Below are 24695 nucleotides of genomic sequence, written 5' to 3'. Positions count from 1 at the left end.
GCACCTGGCCTTGTTCTGACTGATGATGCTGAGCTTTTCCATTATCTCTTTCCACAGATGTAGTTGATTTGATTCCTGTGTATTCCATCCTGCGAGGTCCACAATTACAGCTGTCATTTATGTTGCTGAAAAAGGTATTTGCAATGAATAAATTGTGGGTCTTGGAAAATTCTATCATGCAATTGTTTCTATCACCAAGGCCATATTTTCTAATTACTGTTCCTTATCTTTGTTTTCAATCCAATCACCAGTAATTATCCATGCATCTTGATTGCATGTTTGATCAATTTCAGACTGCAGAAGTTGCTAAAAATCTTTAATTTCCTCATCTTTGGCATTAGTGGTTGATACATAAATTTGAATAATTACAGTGTTAACTGGTCTTCCTTGCAGGCATATAAATATTATCTGGCACCGATTGTGTCATTCTTCAGGATAGATCTTGAAATGTTCTTTTTGACAACGAATGTGACACCTTTCCTCTTCAATATATCATTCCTGGTGTCCAATTTAAAATGGCCAATGCCAATCCATTTCAGCTCATTAATGCCTAGGCTATCGATCTTCAAGTGGTCCATTTCATTTCTGACTGCTTCTGATTTTTCTAGATTCATACTTTGTCCATTCCATGCTCTGATTATCAATGGATGTTTGCAGCTGTTTCTTTTCATAAGTCGTGCCACATCAGCAAATGAAGGTCCCAAAGCCTTTACTCCATCCACGTCATTAAGGTCGACTCTACTTTGAAGAGGCAGCTCTTCCCGGTCGTATTTGAGTGCCTTCTAACTTGAGGGGTCATCTTCCAGCACTGTATCAGACAATGTTTCATTGATGTCCACAAGGGTTTCACTTGCCAATCTTTTTTGGAAGCAGACCACCAGGTCCTTATTCCTAGTTTGTCTTGGTCTAGAAGCTCCACTGAAGCATATCCACCATAGGTGACCTTGATGGTATTTGAAATACCAGTGGCATAGCCTCCAGAATCACAGCAACATGCAAACCACCACAGTATAACAAACTGACAGACAAGTAGCGAAACTCTTATGTGTTAATGAAAAAAAAGAAACAACTCAATAAAAATAGGCAAAATTCAGGGAAAGAGTTTAAGAAAGTACAAATATCTTAAAATACAGAAAAGATTTTCAGTTCACTCAAAATAAAAAATTTCAAATTAAAAACAATATGGTATCATTTTTCACTTATCAGACTACTGAATGTTAAGTAGAAGGAATGAAATTAGCATTCTCATACACCTTGGGTAGAGGCGCAAATTGATGCCACTTCTTTAGAAAGTAATAATTCCACTGAAATCTAAAATGCAAATACTTTCTGACCAATCTGATCCAATTCTACAAATTTACCTTATAGATACATTTGTCTATGTGTATGAAAACACATAACATTACAACAGAGCAAAATGAACAAAAGGCTAGAAATGATATAAATTTCCATTGATGAGGACTGGCTGAATAAGTAATGCCACTTCCATACAACGAAATATTATGCAGGTGTGAAAATAATTATTTAAATGTCCTGATATAGAACACTCTATCAGATATATTGTTAAGCAAAAAGAAGTTACAGAAAGGTGTAATGCCCTCCCCTTTATGCTAAAAAAAAAAAAGGAGCTATATTGAGGGATTTCTGCTTATACACACAGACTACAAGTATTTTTAGAGGGACAAACAACAATTCAAGAAGGTGGGTACGGAGAGGAAAGGAAGTTGTTTTTCACTTTATGGCCTTTGAACTTTTAGAATTATTTTTTACATTGTGTGTGTCTTTCCATTACTAAGTAAGCAAATGAAGAAAATAACGTTTCAATATAGAATAGCACATATCCTTTCTTACCTACCTTTCTCTGCAGAATTTAAGTGAATGTAGTATGGCAGGTCTCTTTTGACGTAAATTCCATAAGTGCAAGGTGTCATCAGCCAAGGCACTCACAAGAGCTCCCTTGAAAACAGATTACAAGACATTTTATATGTAACTTATTTTACAAATTTTATGCTACATAATAGCTGCCAAAAATGTCCTCCCCAAATTTCAAAATCTTCTGCCAATAGATTTAATTCTGACAAACATTTGCCATGCCAAAATTTGAAATAGATCTATGTATTATATGTATATAAAAAAAAAAAAATACACGTTTTAACTCATTCGTTAATTTAAAGTATAATTGCATATCTTATAAACAAAAAGTTGGATATTATGGTTGAAATCTATATGGTTGAAGTCTACATATGATCAGATTATAAATTACTTAGTCACTAGTGCACCTGCTTCCTTGGCCAACAGAGTGAAGTATGACATAAAGCTCCTTTTATTAGACTTAGGATAAATCCTTATGACAGTATTATGCCTAGATCTTGGTTCTGCTACTAGAATGCTATGGAAAATAAAGATATAGTAGGTGAGAATTATCAAGGTGACTCAGCCTCACTTCAGACCGAATGGATCAGAATTTCCAGAACGAGGGCCTATAAAGGTATATTTTTTAAAACCTCCAGAGGTGACTCTATTGTGTGGACTAGATTAAGAAACTCTATAAAATACTATGGGTTAATTTATTAAGACATATGAATAATTTTCCTCAAAGGAGTCAGATAAACTTAATCTACACTGAGAACAGAATATGAGAAAAGATGTAACATAAAGAATTAACATTAATTTCAGAAAACATTTGTAATCCTGAACTTTTAGGTTACTATGGGAAATCTTAAAATATCCCCTTTAAAATAAAAGTGATTCTCATCTATCCAGGAAAATTAAAACTGCTCTGAAGACAAGATTTACCAGTACATTAAATGTTTTCTCCAAGTCCCTTCTAACTTCAAAATAATTCAGTAACAGCTAGTTTATTGTGTAACTCCTATTGCTGCAATTTGACTGTTGGCAAACAGAACGTAAAGTCTATACACTCTCCCTTTCACTAGACAGCATTGTCTTACTGATACCATTTTGAAATAGAGAAACTCAAAAGATTCAGGGTATCAAAAATTTGTACTGCTCATTCTACTTCTACCAGTTTCAAACCTGACTATCTTCTTTCTGAAAATATTTCCCCATCTTAAAACTCACGGTAGAAGGTAAGACACATAGCCAAAACAGCAATAACTGCTGACCTCCTTCTGTGGTCTCCTTTACCTCTGGATGGCTTTACAAAAATGAAAGCAAATGACCACTCCCAATTGTAAGATTTTCAAGGCTGTCCTATTTAATATTCATATATTTGCTAAGCATTTTTTTTTAAAAAAATAGCTTTTTTAAAGTGCACTTTAAAGCATTTTAAAATGAAACACTTAAGCATGTAAAATAAAATGGTCATTTTAAAGAACTTTATGATGAATCCTTCTGAAGAGAAAAGAATCTTGTAATGTAAATAATGACAGCTTAAATCACTTTCAAATTCTAAAATTTAGGTGTACAAGTAATTGTTTTCAGTATGTTATTTATACTGGCTAATATATTGCTTTAAAAAATAATCTTACAAAACTATAAAGAATGAGATAGGTTTAGTGGTTGGGGGCATGTGGTTATAACGAGGTAGAGTAAGGGAGTTTCTTTAGAGTGACAGAACTATTCTGCGTCTTGATTGTGGGAGTTGTGCTACGAATCTGTACGTGTGATAAAATTACATAAAACTATACACATATGCATGTACACACACAAATGCATAAAGAAACTGGTAAAATCTAAATAAGGTCCGTAGGCTCCTTAATATTATTGTACCGATGCTATTCTCCTGGTTTTGATATTGTATGATAGTTATACAAAATGTTAGTACTGGGGGAAACAAAGTGAAGGGTACACAGGACCTCTCTGTAACTATTTTGAAACTTACTGTGAATCTAATTATTTCAAGTAAGTTGTTTAAAAAAGAGAAAAATAATCTTAAATTCTCACATGAGGATGTTCAACAACCTTCCATATTGATTTTTTTGTACTTTAGCATCCTGCAATGCCTATTATACAGCTCTACACAGAATACGAAAGTTTTTCAACATAATTCTTCTGACCCTGAAAAACCTACACCTTGCCTATTATTTGGATCATAGTTTTACTGAATTTTTTGTATTATCATCTTTAGCTCCGTACCCATGATACCTCTCTTAGATCCTCTGATGTGAATAAAACATATATAAAAAAGGCAGAGGTATTCAGCATCTTTTCTCTAATATACAGTTAAGAACTTATTCCATGGATCACAAGGACTTAACAGCAAAAACTGTGTCCAGAAAATATCCTATCTGAAGATATTAGTCTTTTCTGGAGTCATTTCTCTTTCTTCCTTCCAAAACCGGCATTCTGTACCTGTCACTACTTGGAGTAATCTATCCTCAGAACGGCTCACACTATTTTAAAAACCAGCAAACAGAATATTTCTCTTGCTGATAAAAGCATGTGTTCTCTAGCTCCTTCCATATTTTATACTCCATCAAAAGGAAGGACATTGTCAATTACTTCGACAAATAAGTAACACAACTTAAGAGTGTTACTGAAGAAATTTGGCAGTAACCTGTTTCTAATGAATTCTGGTTTCCTAGTTGTGTATCAAATTCATTAAAGAACTGTATTTTATTTATAATATGCTCAACCTTTAAATACATAGTAATATAGATTTTAGTGTTACATAAAATTTAAATGCAGCACCGTCTACCAAAATATATTTACCTCACATCATTCTATTTTCAATATTGTTTTGAAAAAAATTCTTACATTATTTATGTTACTGTCCATGATGATGCTTTAAAGTAAGTTACTATTACCTCTGACCTATTAGAAATTCTACTTCTGGAAATACTTAAATATGAGTGCCTGCAAGAAATCTCAAAGACAAGCTGTGGCTCTATTTCATAAATAAGCAAAAGAGATTAAAGCAATTCACTGACCTCATTAATCAGGAACTGAAGCTGGATTACTGCAGCTCCACTGTCATGCTGGCAATAACACTCTACTCCTGGACGGCCAAAACTGTCATTAGTTCCATTAAGGAGTTTATGGTATGCGTGGGGTTTTTTATGTCGGTAAGTTATATAATAGACTAATAAATATTCTGAGGACCTGACAATCATATAGGCTGTTTACTGAAGTCAGATTTAGAGTGAGGCTCATTTACATCAACCTTGTCAGTTAGTTTCTCTTGATAAGCATAAGTCTCATACATTAAAGATCTAAAAGAAATAAAGCTAGAAATAGAAAAACTGAAGTATTAGCCGGCAACACACAAACATAGTTAATACATTTTACTTTGGTCCAAATTCTCTTCTTCAACTTAAAATAACAAAGCAAGGAGAAAAGACAGTTGATCTGTAAAGCATCCAATTCTGCCTGAGTCAGCAAGCAAATCTGAAGAGCAGACAATGTATTTTGGAATATCACTTTTTGAAACCATCTTTTTACTGCCATTTTTTATTCTTGCAGTGCCACTTTTATATAACGAAGAACGATATAACTATGTTACTAATGGAAGTATGATATTATATCACCAATGAATATACTAATCTTTTTAAATAGTCATGAATATGGATTAACATGTAAATTTATATGAATTGCATATAACAAACACACTGCATTTTCTGTGTGTCAGACGCTATATTTCCATGTTACATTTCATCCTTATAACTCATGAAGAATATATTATTTCCTCCCATTTAAACAGATAGGTAAACTGAAACACAGAGAAATTAAGTAGCTTGCTCCAAATTACACAGCTAGAAAGTAGCAAAGATAGGATCTGAACCTAAGCATTCTGGCTCCCTATGCTGACTCAGGAACGAAACAAAGACCCACACGCTTACAAAAATTACTATCTGCTTGACACTGTTATATGCATTTTATCTTTCTAAACTTGAAATCAGATATTGGCTATTTTAAAATGCTGCTATAAGTATTAACAGAAAATAAAAAGCTAAACCTAAAAAGCCCCACGTCTGCCAGTGTGTTGTACTGTGGGGGTTTACGTGTTGCTGTGATGCTGGAAGCCATGCCACCGGTATTCAGATACCAGCAGGGTCACCCATGGAGGACAGGTTTCAGCTGACTTTCCAGACTAAGACAGAGTAGGAAGAAGGACCCGGCAGTTTACTTCTAAAAAGAATTAGCCAGTGGAATCTTTATGAATAGGAACACCGTCTGATACAGTGCTGGAAGATGAGCCCCTCAGGTTGCAAGGCACTAAAAAGACGACTGGGGAAAAGCTGCTTTCTCAGAGTTGAGTTGACCTTAATGACGTGGCTAGAGTAAGGCTTTTGGGACCATTATTTGCTGATGCGGCATGACTCAAAATGAGAAGAAACAGCTGCAAACATCCATTAGTAATTGGAATGTAGGAAGTATGAATCTAGGAAAATTGGACCTCGTCAAAAATGAAACGGAATGCATAAATATCGCCCTCCTAGGCATTAGTAAAATGGACTGGTATTGGCCATTTTGAATCAGAAAATCATATAGTCTACTATGCCAGGAATGACAACTTGAAGAAGAATGGTGTCGCGTTCATCGTCAAAAGGAACATTTCAAGATCTGTCCTGAAGTACAATGCTGTCAGTGATAGGATAACACCCACACGCCTACAAGGAAGACCAGATAATAACGACTATTATTCTAATTTAGGCACCAACCATTAAGGCCAAAGATGAAGAACCTGAAGGTTTTTATCAGCTTCTGCAGTCTTAAATTGAACAAAGAACATGCAATTAGGATGCATTGATAATTACTGGTGGTTGGAATGCAAAAGTTGGAAACAAAGAAGAAGGATCGGTAGTTAGAAAATATGGCCTTGGTGACAGAAACAATGCCGGAGATCAGATAATAGAATTTTGCAAGACCAACGGCTTCTTCATTGCAAGTACCTTTTTTCACCAGCATAATCGGTGACTATACACATGGACCTCGCCAGACAGAACACACAGGACTCAAACCAATTACATCTGTGGAAAGAGACGATGGAAAAGCTCAATATCATCAGTCAGAACAGGGCTCAGGGGTTGACGATAGGACAGACCACCAATTGCTCATATGCAAGTTCAAGGTGAAACTGAAGAAAATCAGAGCAAGTCCACGAGAGCCAAAATACAACCTCAAGTATATCCCACCTGAATTTAGAGACAATCTGAAGGATGGATTTGACACGCTGAACTAATTACAGAAGACCAGACGAGTTATGGAAGGACATCATACATGAAAAAAGCAAAAGGTCATTGAAAAGACAGGAAAGGAAGAAAAGACCAAGAAGGATGTCAGAGGAGACTCTGAAAGTTGCTCTCAATCTTCAAGCAGCTAAAGCAAAAGGAAGAAATGAAGTAAAAGAGCTGAACAGAAGATTTCAAAAGGTGGCTTGTGAAAACAAAAGTATTATAATGACATGTGCAAAGAGGTGGAGATAGAAAACCAAAAGGGAAGAACAACACTCAGCGTTTCTCAAGCTGAAAGGACTGAAGAAAAAATTCAAGCCTCGAATTGCAATGGTGAAGGATTCTATGGGGAAAATATTAAACAATGCAGGAAGCATCAAAAGAAGATGGAAGGAATACACAGAGTCATTATACCAAAAAGAATTCAACCATTTCAAGAGGTAGCATATGATCAGGAATTGATGGTACTGAAGAAAGAAGTACAAGCTCCACTGAAAACACTGGTGAAAAACAAGACTCCAGGAATTGATGGAATATCAATTGAGGTGTTTCAACAAACGGATGCCGTACTGGAAGTGCTCACCCATCTACGCCAAGAAATATAGAAGACAGCTTTCTGGACAACTGACTGGAAGAGATCCATATATATGCCTATACCCAAAAAAGGTGATCCAACCAAATGTGGAAATTATCAAACAATATCACACACAATCAAAATTTTGCTGAAGATCATTCAAAAGCAGCTACAGCAGTATATCGGCAGGGAACTGCCAGAATGATATCCCTGGTTCCACGTCCTCTTCTGAACTGCTGGTTTCAGAAGAGGACGTGGAACCAGGGATATCATTGCTGATGTCAGAGGGACCCTGGCTGAAAGCAGAGAATACCAGAAGGATGTTTACTTATGTTTTACTGACTATGCAAAGGCATTCAACTGTGTGGATCGTAACAAATTATGGATAACAGTGCAAAGAATGTGAATTCCAGAACACTTCATTGTGTTCATGAAGAACCTGTACATACATCAAGAGGCAGTTGTTTGGACAGAACAAGGGGATACTGAGTGTGTGTCAGGGTTGTATCCTTTCACCATACCTATTCAATCTGTATGCTGAGCAAATAATCAAAGAAGCTGGACTACATGAAGGACAGGGCATCAGGATTGGAGGAAGACTCATCAGCAACCTGCATTACGCAGATGACACAACCTTGCTTGCTGAAAGTGAAGACAACTTCAACTACTTACTAATGAAGATCAAAGGCCACAACCTTCAGTATGGATTACACCTCAACATAAAGAAAACAAAAATCCTCACAACTGGACCAATAAGCAACATCATGATAAATGGGGAAAAGATTGAAGTTGTCAAGGATTTCATTTTACTTGGATCCACAATCAACACCCATAGAAGCAGCAGTCAAGAAATCAAAAGACACATTGCATTGGGTAAATCTGCAGCAAAGGACCTCTTTAAAGTGTTGAAAAGCAAGGATGTCACCCTGAAGACTAAGGTGTGCCTGACCAACGCCATGGTATTTTCAATTGCATTGTATGCATGCAAAAGCTGGACAATGAATAAGAAGACCTTAGAAAAACTGATGCCTTTGAATTGTGGTGTTGGGGAAGAATATCAAATATACTGCAGACTGCCAAAAGAACGAACAAATCTGTCATGGAAGGAGTACAGCCAGAATTCTCCTTAGAAGCAAGGATGGCAAGGCTATGTCTCACATACTTTGGACATATTATCAGGGAAAGGACATCATGCTTGGTAAAGTACAGGGTCACCAGAAAAGAGGAAGACCCTCAACGAGGTGGACTGACACAGTGGCTGCAACAATGGGTTCAAGCATAAGGATTTTAAGGATGGCACAGGACCAGACAGTGTTGTGCACAGAGTTGTTATAAGTCGGAACCGACTCAAGGGCACCTAACGACAACAAATCTAACAAAAAGTGTAATAAAACTACAGCTCTCCATATACAAACTCACACACAAATGTGTAGTCTATCTATAAAAAACCAGTTGCTGTCAAGTCATTTCCGAATTATGGCAGTCCCATGTATGTCACAGAACTATGGTTTGTTTACAGGATTTTCAGTTGCTCATTTTTTGGAAATAGATCACCAAGGCTTTCTGTGGTGCCTGTAGGTAGACTCAAACCACCAACCTTTCAGTTAGCAGCCCAGCACATTTGCCTTTTGCACAATCCAGGGACTCCTTCGCTATCTCTGCATTCTATTAATAAATGTCCCAGGGCTCTTAATTAAAAAATATTTACGCTATGTGTTAAATTCCTATTTCTGTGTAGCTGTTTTTGTTCTGATTTCTAGAAATTTTTCTAGGTATTTTCAATAGATTTTTTTTTTTTCTATTACTAGAAGTTAACTCTTCTATCATTCTGTAAACAGACTAAATGAGCATGTTCAGCCCTTGGTGTCCTACTCTTTGGAGTTCCTGGATGATAAGAATTATTAAATGTAAACTGCCAGCCCAAAGGTTGGCAGTCTGGACCCACCCAGAGGTGCCTCAGAAGACAAGCTTGGCAATCTGCTTCCAAAAGGTCACAGCTTTGAAAACCCCATGGAGCGGTTCTGCTCTGTACCTAAGGAGTCACCATGAGTAGGAATCAATTCACTGGCAACTAACAACAATCTTGCTCTTTAAACACCTGCCCCCCCCCCCCTTTTTTTTTCCTTTTGCTACTATAGGGATGCAAGAATGCAACTACAGGAAATTAGATTTCAAATTTCTAGTACTGGTCCTGTGCAATCATATCCTGTTAGATTAAAAAACGCAACGTTCACGTTTCTGTTAACCCATCTTCTTTTTTCAGATGACAGTATAGACCTTGCCTTTTCTTTCAGTACAGTGGTTCGAATTCTAATACCTCCAGTTAAATTATTCTTTTCTGTCACTAACTAGTATATTCTATAATACCCATTTAACATGAATGGAGTAAAACCTCTTATCTGACCAGATGAGGATTTAAGGCAACTGAAAAGCTAAAGATACTAGCAATGCAATCTGAGTGCAGCACTCACGTAGTCTTATCATTTCTTCTCCAATCATTAGTTATTTTATCCACACCTACTCAGACAGGAAATTGTTAGTGATTTAACTTCATGAAGTATTCTCAAAATATTCATCTTAGGTTTTTGCAAAAGAACAAACCTCTTTTTCCACTTACATTTCACCAGTTTATAAATTAATGAAAGTGATTTACTTGATTATAATAATAAATATAACTGATACAAACAGATCTGGGGACACATTTAACTGATTCTTGGTAAATAAGCAAGCAGCTCTATTTTTTCAGCTTCCTAGAAAGTAGCCTACTGGTCTTAAAACTTTAGTATGCTGTGGGCATCAGTCCGTATTTTATACCCAAAACATGAAATGTGTCAGTAAATCCAGGAATTCAGTTACATGGAGGTCAAGAAAGGTTTACCTCTTACTCTATTCCAGACAAAACTGTACTATTTTATGATATAATATAGTTCACTTAACTTCTAACTAAGATGATAAATATATTTCCTTAATATAATTTTAAGAACTACTTCCTATCTACCAAGTTTCAGGCACTGCACCTTAAATACATAATTGTATTTAATCTTCACAGGAACTCTGAAATATAGTTATTATCCTTATTTCACAGATGATAATTCTGAGGTTGAGAGAAGTGTTCCCCCGCTCCCCGAGGTTCCTGATTTCTTTCCCTTTTCTCTTGCATATGGCAGTACTATGCAGCTGCAACCAGCCCTACAGTGTCCTTTCACACTAAAATAGCCCTAGCAATTGGGAGAAAAAATAGAAGAATGTCATAATAAATAGTTCCTTCATAATAACAAAAGGTTTAAAATTAAATTTTAAAGAACAGATATTACGTACAATCATGAGGTAGTAGCGCGGAAAGAATACAGATTTCAGGACAGTAGTTCTCAATCCTGGCAGTGTGTCAGAACTCTGGCTCTACTGTAAATTTACTGAAACCAAAACACCACAGGGGAAGGCTGGGTAGATATCTTTTTTTTTTTTTCCAAGTGCCATGGCTGAGGCACAGAGAAAACTTAAAAACACTTTCAAGTTGGTTCATACACCAGCTGTCATTACTTGCTGTGACCTAAGCAGGATTATTAGACCTCTCAATTTTCTAATCTAGAAAATGTAAGTAATACCTATCTATCTTACAGGATTGATGTTAAAATCAAGGCATATACAGTGCGCTCCTGGTGGCCATCATCATTATTTAACTCAATGTATTCATTACTTTAGCTAGAACTAAATTTTATCTTACAGTAGATATAACATAATAATGCAAACAAAAAAATCAACCTTGAATATATTAGATCACAAAATAGTTCCAAGCCCATGCCTTGGTACTTCATCTACTGTGAGGCCATTAATTGCTTTAGTATAAAACACGTTACCATCAAAATCCTAAAATAGGCTTACAATTACACAAGTTCCCTTCAATTTTCTATAACCCTGCCTAAAATGTTTCTTATGAATGACTATGTGTAAGCAAGATTTTATTATATGCCAAAACAATCATTTTGTCCTCAGATCAACATTACCTTTCAAAAGCAAAAAAAAAATAGCATTTTTTTAATAAAAAGCCAGCATTAACATCAACATATTAAAAAAAATATATTTTATGATAATATTTTATGCCAGGGATCAGTAAACTTTCTATAAATGGCCAGACAATAAATATTTTAGGCTTTGCAGGCCATATGGGCACTGTCATTAACTACTAAACTCTACAGTTGCAATGTAAAAGCAACTAAAAAAAAAAAAAGCAACTAAAGGCATTATATAAACAAATGGGTGTTGCTGTGTTTCAATAAAACTTTATTTATGGACACTGAAATTTCATACAACTAATAAAAACAGGCAGCAGGCCATTTGGTCTGTAGACTATAGGTGGCTGATCCATGATTTATGGTATAATAAATGTAGCTATAAGATACGGTACCTGAAAAAAATCTGATTTATCTGTTTTTTATAGCTATAATAACTTAAAAGACAAAAAAAATGAAGTGTAAAAGTACAATATTTTAAAAAATATGGAAGATAAGTTCTCGTAAACAATGAAAACCAAACAAAGACCTATTCATAAACACTGAAAAGATATATTTATAAATAATGATTTTTCTTAAATATTCTTGCATTCTGTGAGGTGCTTCCAATGAATATCTAGAAATCACTTTTCTATTTCCTAAAGAGGTCCCGACACCATATTTCCACATAAGATGAATTTAGAAGATGAAAGAAAAGTAGGTATGGTGGTAAAAGAAGGAAAAAAAAGAGTGGGGTGGAAAGGAGGCGGGGGGGGGAATATCACATTGGACAAGTATAACAGGAAGCTTTCTTGAAATCCAACACAGAAACAAGTAATAGTGAGTGAGTGTGAGGAGATACCTAAAAGAAATTACATTGCTTTCTCTTCATTCCCTTCTAGTTCAGTTTCAGTGGGAGAAGGATGAGTCTATTTCTAAAGTTAGATCCTTTAACTCAGCAACATGGAGAACTACACATGAATGTACAAGATATGAGGTGTGGAAGGAGTGGTACCATTAAACAGGAACAGGGCTAATTCTGACTTCATAGGCAAACAGAACTTTGCCAATAAGCGTTAAAATTTTACAAAACTAATAGCAATTAAACAAATCTATGCCTGTTGACCCATGTCATCAGTCCAGCTAATCAGGAAGGCAAATTGGTTAAGTGTGTCTACATTGGTGAGTTCCATTCTAAGAAGTAGAAACCAAAGCAACTATAAAAGTACTTTGTTGACATACATTTTCTCCTTAATCACATTATCTACAGAACAACATGTCATGGATACAAATATTCATACGCTTATACAACTATGATGATTATTGCTTCTTGCATATACAATTCTTTCTAATATTGTCATTACTGAAACTTCAGTTTTATTAGAAAATGGTCAAACACTGTTAAAAAGATCTGTTTGGTAGATAGCACCCATTTATCCTATGTTCACAATTAAATGAGGAAACCTAAAATGTCTAAAATTAAAATTTAAAAAAGTCAAAAGAAGATAACACATTGTAAAATTCTGCAAAGGTTATTTGTTGAATGGCAAAATATTCACTTATTCTGATGTTTGCTCTTTTACATATGTATCAATAAACTATAAAAAAATAAAAAAACAAACTATAAAGCAAATGTGAATATTTATGGTTTTTAGATATAAATATTTATAGTTTATAAACTATTTTTATATTTATAAATATCACTATACCTTATCTCCTAATTCTGAACTCCAGTGTATTCTTTTGAAAAGAGTACAATCCTCCTGTCTCAGATACCTTTCTAGTCTCAATTTTTCTACTGCTTGCCCATTAAGAGCTCTGACATCTACCTAATCCTTGTAGTCATTTCTTCTCTGGACAAACTAATTAATTTCTCTGACCCCCTGATATGGAGGGATAAATGAGGAATTAGTAGGTCTTTAAGTGCCTCATTACTATCATCATCATCACCGCAGCTAATATCTGTCAAACATTTAATACGTTTTAATCACTGTATCCATTTTGCACAACATGGATATTATCTCACAATAGGAACCTCTGTTATAAGCCCCGTTTTCACAAAAGTAGTTTTCCCAAGGCCTTTAATGCTAGTGAGTGAGGAAACTGGGATTTGAACTTAGGCAGTCTAACTTCAGAACCTACAGTAGAAATCACCAAGCTTTATTGCGCAAGAAGGAAAAGCATATTAAAAGCTAATTTCCATATCTAAGTATCACTTCCTGTCTTCCTTTAGGATATCTTAAAACTGGAAAATGAACATAGAGGAGATAAATTTATAATGAATATTTTGCAAGAGTGATTAATAAAGTCGACTTGACAGGGCACAGCTATATGAAAGAACAGTATTCAGCAAAATAGAAAGGAATAAGCAACTCTATCCTTAAAAAGCTCACAGAATAGTAGTGGAGTGGGAAAATAATTACACAATAATGTAATAAATGCTACATAATAATACATATACATATAATGGTACTAAAGGTGCAACTGAATACTCGCAGTAAATGAAGACAGAGTGGCCAAAAGTAGGTTTCACAAAGGAGATTTCCATTAATCTGAATCTTGAAACACTTGGGAAAATGGAAAACATTCTTGAAAAAACAAACTTCAATACATAAAGATGCAGTAGATGTGCAACAGCATAGCACGGATGCAGAGAAAACTGAAAAGACTGGAAAGGGGTAAATAGAAGAGGCCTTATAGAACTGAACATTTCCATTTTTCTAAATAGTAGTAACACCTACAGGTATTCATGCCCTAGGAATTTTCATAAATTTCTGGTGTAAGTATTAACTGTTACAACCTTTTTGGAGGATAATTTATAAAATGTGTCAAAAGCCTTAATATATATATATATATATATATATATACACACACATATATTATCTATCAAATCCATTTCTAGACATTAATCGTAAGGCAAAAATACAGACACAAGAATGTCTATCACAGTGCTGAATGTAACTGAAAAATTGAAATATATTATGAAAGAACTCGTTAGACACTGAAAATAATGCTGCTGAAGAATATTCTTTATGAATGTAATCCATGAAAGCATTAAAAAAAAAAATGAGTTAAGATCATCAGCTTCAAAGACATCACTAGAAAACTAAAGACCAGCACCCTTTTGGATACTAATCATAAAAGACCTCAACAAAATACCTGCAAACTGAAGTCAAATATATAAACAGAATTATATACCATGACCAGCTGGGATATATTCCAGGAATGTTAAACTGGCTTAATATCCTGAAATTAGTGTAATACACCACATTAATAGAATAAAAGACAAAAAACCTTCATCTCAGCAGACAAAATCCAACACCCATTCATGATAAAATCACTCAACAAAACTTAGAGGGAACTTTCTCATTCAGAAAAACGGCATCTACAAAAAACCCACAAGTAAAATGGTACTTAGTGGTGAACTACTGAATGAGTACTTTCCCATTAAAATCAGCAAGAACATAAAGATGTACTGGAGATGTAGCCAGGAAAATCAAGCAAGAAAAAGATAAAGGCATCTATATTGGACAGAAAAAAGTAAAACTATCTCTATTTGCAGATTACAAGCTCTTGTACATAGAAAATCCCAAGGAATTCACTAAAAAACTATTAGGACTAATAACAAGTTTAGCAAGTTGCAAGATACAAGATCAACATACAAAAATCAATTCTATCTCTATACACTGCCAATAAACAATTCAAAATTGAAATCAAGAAAACAACTGCATTTATAATAGAATCACAAATAATAAAATACTTAGAAATAAAATTTATCCTAACAAGCGCAAGATTTGCACACTGAAAGCTACAAAACACTGTTGAAATTAAAGAAAACCTTATAAAAGACATCCCTTATCTATGGGTCAGAAGACTTAATAATGTTAACATGTCAATATTCACAAATGATCTACAGAACCAACACAACAATCCCTATCAGAATCTCAGCTGTCTGCAAAAATAAATTCTAAAACTCCTATGGAAGTACCAGGAACACAAAATATCTAAAATAATCTTTACACAGAAGAATAAAGCTGCAAAACTCACACTTTGTAATTTCAAAACTTACTACAAAGATAAAGTCATCAAGACAGTGAGGTATTGGTGAAGGCTAGACATACAGATCAGTGGAATGGGACTAAGAGTCAAAAAAAAGAAAACCAATACATTTATAGTTAATTGATTTTTCTGGCATCAAGAGTGCCAAAACAATTCAATAGAAAAAGGACAGTCTTTTCAACAAATGGTGTAGGGACAAGTGGATATTCACATACAAAAGAATGTTGGGCTCCTATCTCACGCTACATACAAGTATTAACTCAAAATGGACTAAAGACTTAAATAAACAGCTAAACGATAAAACTCTTATAAGTGAACATAAATCTTTGTGATTTTGGATTAAGCCACAGTTTCTTAGATAAGAAACCAAAGCATAAGCAACAAAAGGAAAAAACAGATGAATTGGACTTCATGAAAATTAAAAACATTTGTGTTTTCAAAGACACCATTAAGACACTGAAAAGACAATCCACAGAACGGACAAAAGATTTGTAAATCACATATATGATAAGGATCTGCTATCCAGAATACATAAAGGACTTTTACAACTGAACAATAAAAAGACAAATAACCCAACTGATACATGAGCAAAGAATATTAACAGACCCTTCTCCAAAAAAATTTACAAATGACCAATAGCACATGACAAGATGCTCAATCAAAATCAGTAGTCATTAGAGAAATGCAAATCAAAACCATAATGATTCTACTTCAGAACCACTCTGATGGCTATAATAAAAAAGAAAAAAAAACTGCTAACAAAGATGAAGAAACTGGCACCAACAAACATTGTTGGTAGGACTATAAAGTGGTACTGCCACTTCGGAAAACAGTTTAGCAGGTCCTCTATTACACTTAGAGTTACCACTGTTGTTGTTAGGTGCCGACTCATAGCTACCCTACATACAACAGAATGAAAACACTGCCCAGTCCTGCCCCATCCTCACAGTCATTGTGATGTTTGAGCCCACTGTTGCAGCCACTGTGTCAACCCATCTCATTGAGGGTGTTCCTCTTTATTGCTGACACTCTACTTTACCAAGCATGATGTCCTTCTCCAGGGACTGGTCCCTCCTGATAACAAGTCCAAAGTACATGAAATAAAGTGTTGCCATCCTCACTTCCAAAGACCACTCTGGCTGTATTTCTTCCAAGGCAGGCTTGTTGGTTCTTCAGGCAGTCCGTGGTATATCCAGCATTCATTGCGAACACCATAATTCAAAGGCATCAATTCTTCTTCAGTCTTCCTTATTCACTGTCCAGCTTTCGCATGCATATGTGACTGACAATATCACTGCTTGGGTCAGGCACAATACGCGTCTGTGAGTCTGTCATACTGTAGTGGCTGTGTGTTGCTGTGATACTGTAAGTTTTGCCACTGGTATTTTAAATACCAGCAGGGTCACCCTTGGTGGACAGGTTTCAGCTGAGTGTCCTGACTGAGAAAGACTAGGAAGATAGATCTGGCAGTCTATTTCTGAAAAAATTGGCCAGTGAAAACCTTATGAATAGCAGCAGAACACTGTCTGATGTAGTGATGGAAGATGAGCCCCCTTGGACTGGAAGGCACTTAAAATACGACTAGGCAAGAGCTGCCTCCTCAAAGTAGAATTGACTTTAATGACGTGGATGGAGTCCAGCTTTGGGAACCTTCATTCGCTGATGTGGCACGACTCGAAATGAGAAGAAATAGCTGCAAACATCCATTAATAATTGGAACGTGGTATGTACGAAGTATGAATCTAGGAAAACTGGAAGTCATCAAAAATGAAATGGAACACAAAAAGATCTACATCCTAGGCATTAGTGGGCAGAAATGGACTGGTATTGGCCCTTCTGAATCAGACAACCATATGGTCTACTATGCCAGGAATGACAAATTGAAGAGGAATGGTGTCGTGCTCATCATCAAAAAGAACATTTCAAGATCTACTGAAGTACAATTCTGTCAGTGATAGGAAAGTTACCATATGATTTCGCAGTTCTACTCCTAGGACACCCAAGAGACCTGAAAACATAAGTCTGCATAAAAACTTCTACAGGAATGTTCATAGCAGCACTACTTGAAAGAGTCAAAAGTGGAAAATCTAAATGTCCATCAACTGATGATGGGATAAACAAAATATGGTACATTCATACAATGCAATATTATTCAGCTATAAAATGAATGAAGTACTGACAGATGCTACATACAGAAAAACTTGAAAGAAATATACCAATTGAAATTATACTAAGTCTCAAATGGATTGCATTTAGAGTTAGCAGCACAACCAAAAACAAGTAAATGATTCACTCTGGGCAGCACAGGGAGGCATGGAGTAAGGCAAGGCCTGTATCACTTTTCATCATAGCACCTTCTATACTACTCAATCTTCAAACCATGTATGTATCTGCGAAATTAGTTTCTTTTACTAGAGAAAAATAGTACAGAATCAGACATGCATTAGACAAAAGATATTTAGATTTACTTCATTATATTCCTATATTCAGCAAACTCACTTATACCATTACTAGCATTATAAAAACTGTTTGAATCAAGAGCCTCTTACAAGATCCACACCATAGAGAACCTTGTTCTGATACTACTTCATACATTGACATAATGAACCACTTGCCTAATTTTTATCCCTTTTCAATAACCACAGGTTCCTTTCCAATTCCCCTTTCTTTCATTCCTGATTTTTTACGGGCAATAATAATGGGCAAATTAATGGGGACAAAAAGCAGGGCTTCTTGTACTAAAGATCTATTTTTTCTCCATGTTCTCCCAACTTCTAGCTCCAGGAGGTAACGGTGACAAGCAACAGGATGCTATTCCTTCTTAACCATGTTTGATTAACCCATTCATTTCAAATTTTCTTAACTGGGAACTTTTTTTTGTTTTGGCATTAGGGATATAAAACAAAGTCCCTATTCTAAGGATCCTGAAGTATGGTGACAGAAATATAAAAAGACGATAGATGGCAGTTAAGTCCACATATGCCTCAAATAGACAAGAACATACCCTGCAAAGGAAAAACACTTTCAATTATTTTCACAAACATCAGTTCATTTGAGACTTTAGCCTGTCTTACACTATCCTTATGCTCATGCTGTTCTTTGGTTTTCTTCCTTGCTTATTACATAGTCATATTACATTCCACAGATATTTCCTTGTTTCCTTCAATAGGGACCATATGTGATTGAATCATAAGATTATTTCTGAAAGCCTTCCATCCGATAGGCCACTTAGATTTTTAAGAGCCTCAGGTAACAGAAGCACGGCAATTGTTCATTTCTGTACCTGCAGAGCCTGGAACACTGCCTGACACATAGTAGGCAATCAGTAAATTTTTATGAATGAATGAATGAAGGGGCTTTTTTAAATCTAAGAAACATATTTCTGTTCAGTAGTATTTTCTTAGGATTAGCTCACTGTTCAGAAAGCCAATAAAAAATACACAGCAGTAGAAAGATCCTGCCTGTTCTAGATCTGCCTTTATCACAGGACTGGACTAGATTGCCTCTAACTAAAAAAAAAAAAATCAAAAAACACTCATTGCCATTGAGTTAAGTCCAACTCAGAGTGACCCTACATGACGGAGTAGAACTGCCCCATAGGGTTTCCAAGGATCAGCTGCTGGATTCAAACTGCAGACCTTCTTCTTAGCAGCCATATCTCTTAACCACTGTGCCACCAGGACTCCATAGATTGCTTCTTTGTTGTTGTTTGGTGCTGTTAAGTTCCGACTCACAGCGATCCTATGCACAACAGAATGGAACATTGCCTGGTCCCACGCCATCCTTACAATCATTGCTATCCCTGAGACCACACTTGCAGCCACTGTGTCAATCCACCTCGCTGAGAATCTTCCTCTCTTCCACTGACCATGTACTTTACCAAGCATGATGTCCTCTCCAGGGACTGATCCCTCCTGGCAACATGTCCAAAGTACGTAAGATGCAGTCTCACCAGCCTTGCTTCTAAAGAGCATTCTGGCTGTACTTCTTCCAAGACAGACCTGTTTGTTCTTTTGGCAGTCCATGGTATATTCAATAGTCTTCGCCAACACCACAATTCAAAGGGGTCAATTCTTCAGTCTTCCTTATTCATTGTCCAGCTTTCACACACATATGATGCAATTGAAAATGCCATGGCTTGGGTCAGGTGCACCCTAGTCCTCACGGTGATATCTTTGCTTTTCAACACTTTAAAGAGGTTCTTCGCAGCAGATCTGCCCAGTGCAATGCATCTTTTGATTTCTTGACTGCTGCTTCCATGGCTGTTGATTGTGGATCCAAGTAAAACTAAAATCCTTGAGAACTTCAATCTTTTCTGCGTTTATCATGATGTTGCTTATTGGAAAAGCTCAATATCATCAGTCAGAACAAATCCAGGGGCCAACTGTGGAACAGACCTCAATTGCTCATATGCAAGTTCATGCTGAAACTGAAGAAAATCAGAACAAGTCTACGAGAGCCAAAATACGACCCTGAGTATATCCCACCTGAATTTAGAGACCATCTCAAGAATAGATTTGACACACTGAACACTGAAGACCAGGCAAGTTGTGGAAAGATATCAAGGACATCATACATGAAGAAAGCAAGATATCACTGAAAAGACAGGTAGGAAAGAAAACACCAAGATGAATGTCAGAGGAGACCCTGAAACTTGCTCTTGAACATCAGGCAGCTAAAGCAAAAGAAAGAAATGATGAAGTAAGAGAACTGGACAGAAGATTTCAAAGGGCAGCTTGAGAAGACAAAGTAAAGCACTATAATGACATGTGCAAAGACCTGGAGATAGAAAACCAAAAAGGAAGAACATGCTTGGCATTTCTCAAGCTGAAAGAACTGGTGAAAAATTTCAAGCCTCGAATTGCAACAGTGAAGGATACCAAGGGAAAAATATTAAACGATGTAGGAAGCATCAAAAGAAGAAGGAAGGAATATACAGAGTCATTATACCAAAAAGAATTAGTCAACGTTCAACCATTTCAAGAGGTAGCATATGATCAGGAATTGATGGTACTGAAGGAAGAAGTACAAGCCGCACTGAAGGCACTGGCGAAAAACAAGGCTTCAGGAATAGACAGAATATCAATTGAGATGTTTCAACAAATGGATGCAGTGCGGGAGGTGCTCACTCATCTATGCCAAGAAATATGGAAGATAGCTTCTGGGCCAACTGACTGGAAGAGATCCATATTTGTGCCTATTCCCAGGGAAGGTGATCCAACTGAACATGGAAATTATCAAACAATATCATTAATATCACACACAAACAAAATTTTGCTAAAGATCATTCAAAAGCGGCTGCAGCAGTATATTGACAGGGAACTACCAGAAATTCAGGACGAATTCAAGAGAACACGTGGAACCACTGCTGATGTCAGACAGATCCTGGCTGAAAGCAGAGAATATCAGAAGGATATTTACCTGTGTTTTATTGACTATGCAAAGGCATTTGACTGTGTGGATCATAACAAATTATGGATAACATTGAGAAGAACGGGAATTTCAGAACATTTAATTGTGCTCATGAGGAACCTGTACACAGATCAAGAGGCAGTTGTTTGGACAGAACAAGGGGATACTGCGTGGTTTAAAGACAGGAAATGTGTGCATCAGGGTTGTATCCTTTCACCATATCTATTCAATCTGTATGCTGAGCAAATAATCCGAGAAGCTGGACTATATGAAGATGAAACGGGCATCAGAATTGGAGGAAGACTCATTAACAACCCGCGTTATGTAGATCACAAAACTTTGCTTGCTAAAAGTGAAGAGGACTTGAAGCACTTACAAATGAAGATCAAAGACCAAAGCCTTCAGTATGTGTTACATCACAACATAAAGAACAGAACAATGGGATGCTGCATAGTTTAAAGTCAGGAAACATGTGCTTCCAAGTTGTATCCTTTCCCCACCCTTATTCAATCTGTATGCTGAGCAAATAATTCAAGAAGCTGGAATGTATGAAGAAGAACGGGGCATCAGGTTTGGAGGAAGACTCATTAACAATCCGTGATATGTAGATGACACAACCTTGTTTGCTGAAAGTGAAGAGGATCTGAAGCACTTACTGACGAAGATCAAAGACTACAGCCTTCAGTATGTATTATATCACAACATAGAGAAAACAAAAATCCTCACAAGACCAATGAGCAACATCATGATAAATGGAGAAAATACTGAAGTTGTCAGGAGTTCATTTTACTTGGATCTACAATGTCCCACGAGGCAGCAGTCAAGAAATCAAATGTCGTATTGCATGGTGCAAATCTGCTGCAAGAGGCCTCTTTAAAGTGTTAAAAAGTAAAGATGTCACTTTAAGGACTAGGATATGCTGGATCCAAGCCATAGTGTTTTCATTTGTCTCATATGCATGTGAAAGCTGGACAACAAATAAGGAAGACCGAAAAAGAACAGATGCTTTTGAATTATGGTGCCGGCGAAGAATACTGAATATGCCATGGACTGCCAGCAAAACGAACAAATGTGTCATAGAAATATAGCCAGAAATCTCCTTGGAAGCAAGGATGGTGAAACTATGTCTCACATACTTTGGACGTGTTATCAGGAGGGATCAGTCCCTGGAGAAGGACATCATGCTTGGAGGAGGGTCAGTGATAAAGAGAAGGACCCTCAATGAGACAGACTGGCACAGTGGCTGCAACAATGGGCTCAAGCACAACAACAATTACAAGGATGGTACAGGACCACCAGGCAGTGTTTCGTTCTGTTGTACACAGGGTCGCTGTGAGTTGGAACTGACTCAAGGGCACCTAACAACAACAATAACGTATTTTCTATGACCTCATAAATGACAAATAAATTACCTTTATAGCATTATACATTTAATATAATAATATTCTATTCTGTGAAAGGAACTTTCTTTGCACAGTTATTTTACCCCCAAACCAAGAAGTAGTTTTAAGTTGTTAAGGATTTTAAATCATTCCTTCCTGCCATGGTAAAAGGTGTAAACTGAAGGCATAATTTTAATTCATCAGAAACTTGGAAGATTTCTATTAAATCTCCATTACAATTTCTTTTAATACATTTTTATACTTTTAGCATACAGAGTAACCTGTACCTTTTTAAGTATTCTAGTAAGGAAGACCAAAGAATTTTCGCCTTTGATTTGTGGTGTTGGTGAAGAATATTGAATATACCATGGACTGCCAAAATGATGAACAAATCTGTCTTGGAAGAAGTACAACCAGAATGCTCCTTAGAGGCAAGGATGGCGAGTACATACGTACTTTGAACACATTGTCAGGAGGGATCAATCCCTGGAGAAGGACATCATGCTTGGCAAAGTACAGGGTCAGCGGAAAAGAGGAAGACCCTCAACGAAGTGGACTGACACAGTGGCTGTAACAATGAGCTCAAGCATAACAACGATTGTAAGGATGGCTCAGGACCAGGCTGTGTTTCGTTCTGTTGTGCATAGGGTCGCTATGAGTTGGAATCGACTCGACAGCACCTAACGACAAGTAAGCCTTCAAGGTGTTGCTATTCCAAATTGGCTTACTCCTAAAAGGGAAGTAGATTTTTCTTTTTAATGCCGCAAGTCTCAAAGAGATTTAACCGTAATATGATTATTTCTCAATAACAAAATTGTTCATTTTTTTGACTATGAACAACAAATCATTTAGCATTTGAGAGCTTTGATATCTTCATCTGTAATCCCACACTGACTGCTATGAGGTCTCAAAATGTCACAATTGCTTTAAAACGTCTTTCTGTACACACTGCATTGAACATGTTGCCTATCCATCACCTGCCTCACTAAGAATACTGCTACTCAGCCTGTCAAGCAAATCAAGATAGCAACATCATAATAATTATTATGCTGTTGTTTGGTGCCACCAAGTCAGTTCTGACTCACAGTGACCCTATGTACAACAGAACGAAACACTGGCTGGTCCTGCATCATCCTCACAATTGTTGTTATGCTTGAGCCCATTCTTGCAGCCACTGTGTCAATCCATCAAGAGTCTTCCTCTTTTTCACTGGCCCTCTACTTAACCAACCATAATGCCCTTCTACAGGGATTAGTCCCTCCTGATAACATGTCTGAAGTATGTGAGATGAAGTCTTGCCAACCACACTTCTAAGAGGCATTACGGCTATACTTTCTCCAAAACAGATTTGTTCATTCTTCTGGCAGTTCATGGTGTATTCAATATTCTTCATCAACACCTTAACTGGTGATTGTAAGGACTGTCATGATTATAAGGATGGATATACTTAATTTTTACTGCTGACTCAGAATTCTAACATTCTGCTAGTCTGCGATTTCAGTGCAAGTATAATATACAGGATTTCTGCAGTAAAAATTTAACTGATGCTAAAAGTAACTGAAAGAAGTGTAAATCAACCTTTAAAACTTCTTTAACGTAATACAATAGTAACAATTTACATTGTGCTCAATAATATTTGAAAAATGTCAATCAACTGCTTTCTTTTAATGCTACTAAAGTACAAAAATGAACAAAAAATTGTAGTATCTAGGCATATATAACATCAGTTGGGCTGAAATAGGCCTTTAGTTTCCACTATGATTTTGAATAAGATTTTTTTTATATTTATAAATACATTAGAGTACATGAAAATATTCTTATTATGCACTACTTTGGAGTTGGAATTTTCTCTTAAGAGAGCAAAATGAGTGATATTTAATACTATAGGCAATTCTTTAGAATGGCTTTCGATATATAAATTTACTTTTAAATGAACCAGTTCCTTAGCCTATTATGAAATATAGTCATAAATAAAAGTAGTCTGGGTTAAGTGAGCAAGAAGGAACAAACATTCTCACATATCAAATAAAAACAATCTTTTATCCCAGCATCTTCTCAGATACTTATTGGTTAAGTTCCTTAAAAGAAAAATACAACACATTATAAAAAATGCAGCACAAAGACTGAATAGATGGAAAAAGTC

The 24695-nt window shown here is 36.1% G+C and overlaps 1 protein-coding gene across 4 annotated transcripts in view; it reads right to left on the bottom strand.

The window, feature by feature from the left end:
- The window catches only part of STXBP5 (syntaxin binding protein 5), a 207520-nt gene that overhangs the window by 169319 nt on the left and 13506 nt on the right, over window positions 1-24695 (bottom strand). For all 4 annotated transcript variants that reach the window (XM_049903167.1, XM_049903181.1, XM_049903176.1 and 1 more), the window contains exons 3-4: window positions 4893-4974; window positions 1856-1956 (exon numbers count right to left, since the gene is read on the bottom strand). In XM_049903167.1, the coding sequence (XP_049759124.1) occupies window positions 1856-1956; window positions 4893-4974 (183 nt within the window). The remainder of the gene's footprint in view (window positions 1-1855; window positions 1957-4892; window positions 4975-24695) is intronic.

The sequence above is a fragment of the Elephas maximus genome, chromosome 1 (assembly GCF_024166365.1).
Source record: "Elephas maximus indicus isolate mEleMax1 chromosome 1, mEleMax1 primary haplotype, whole genome shotgun sequence".
Classification (NCBI taxonomy): domain Eukaryota; kingdom Metazoa; phylum Chordata; class Mammalia; order Proboscidea; family Elephantidae; genus Elephas; species Elephas maximus.
Note: the sequence above shows the minus strand (reverse complement) of the source record. Positions and strands in the feature narration are given on the sequence as shown.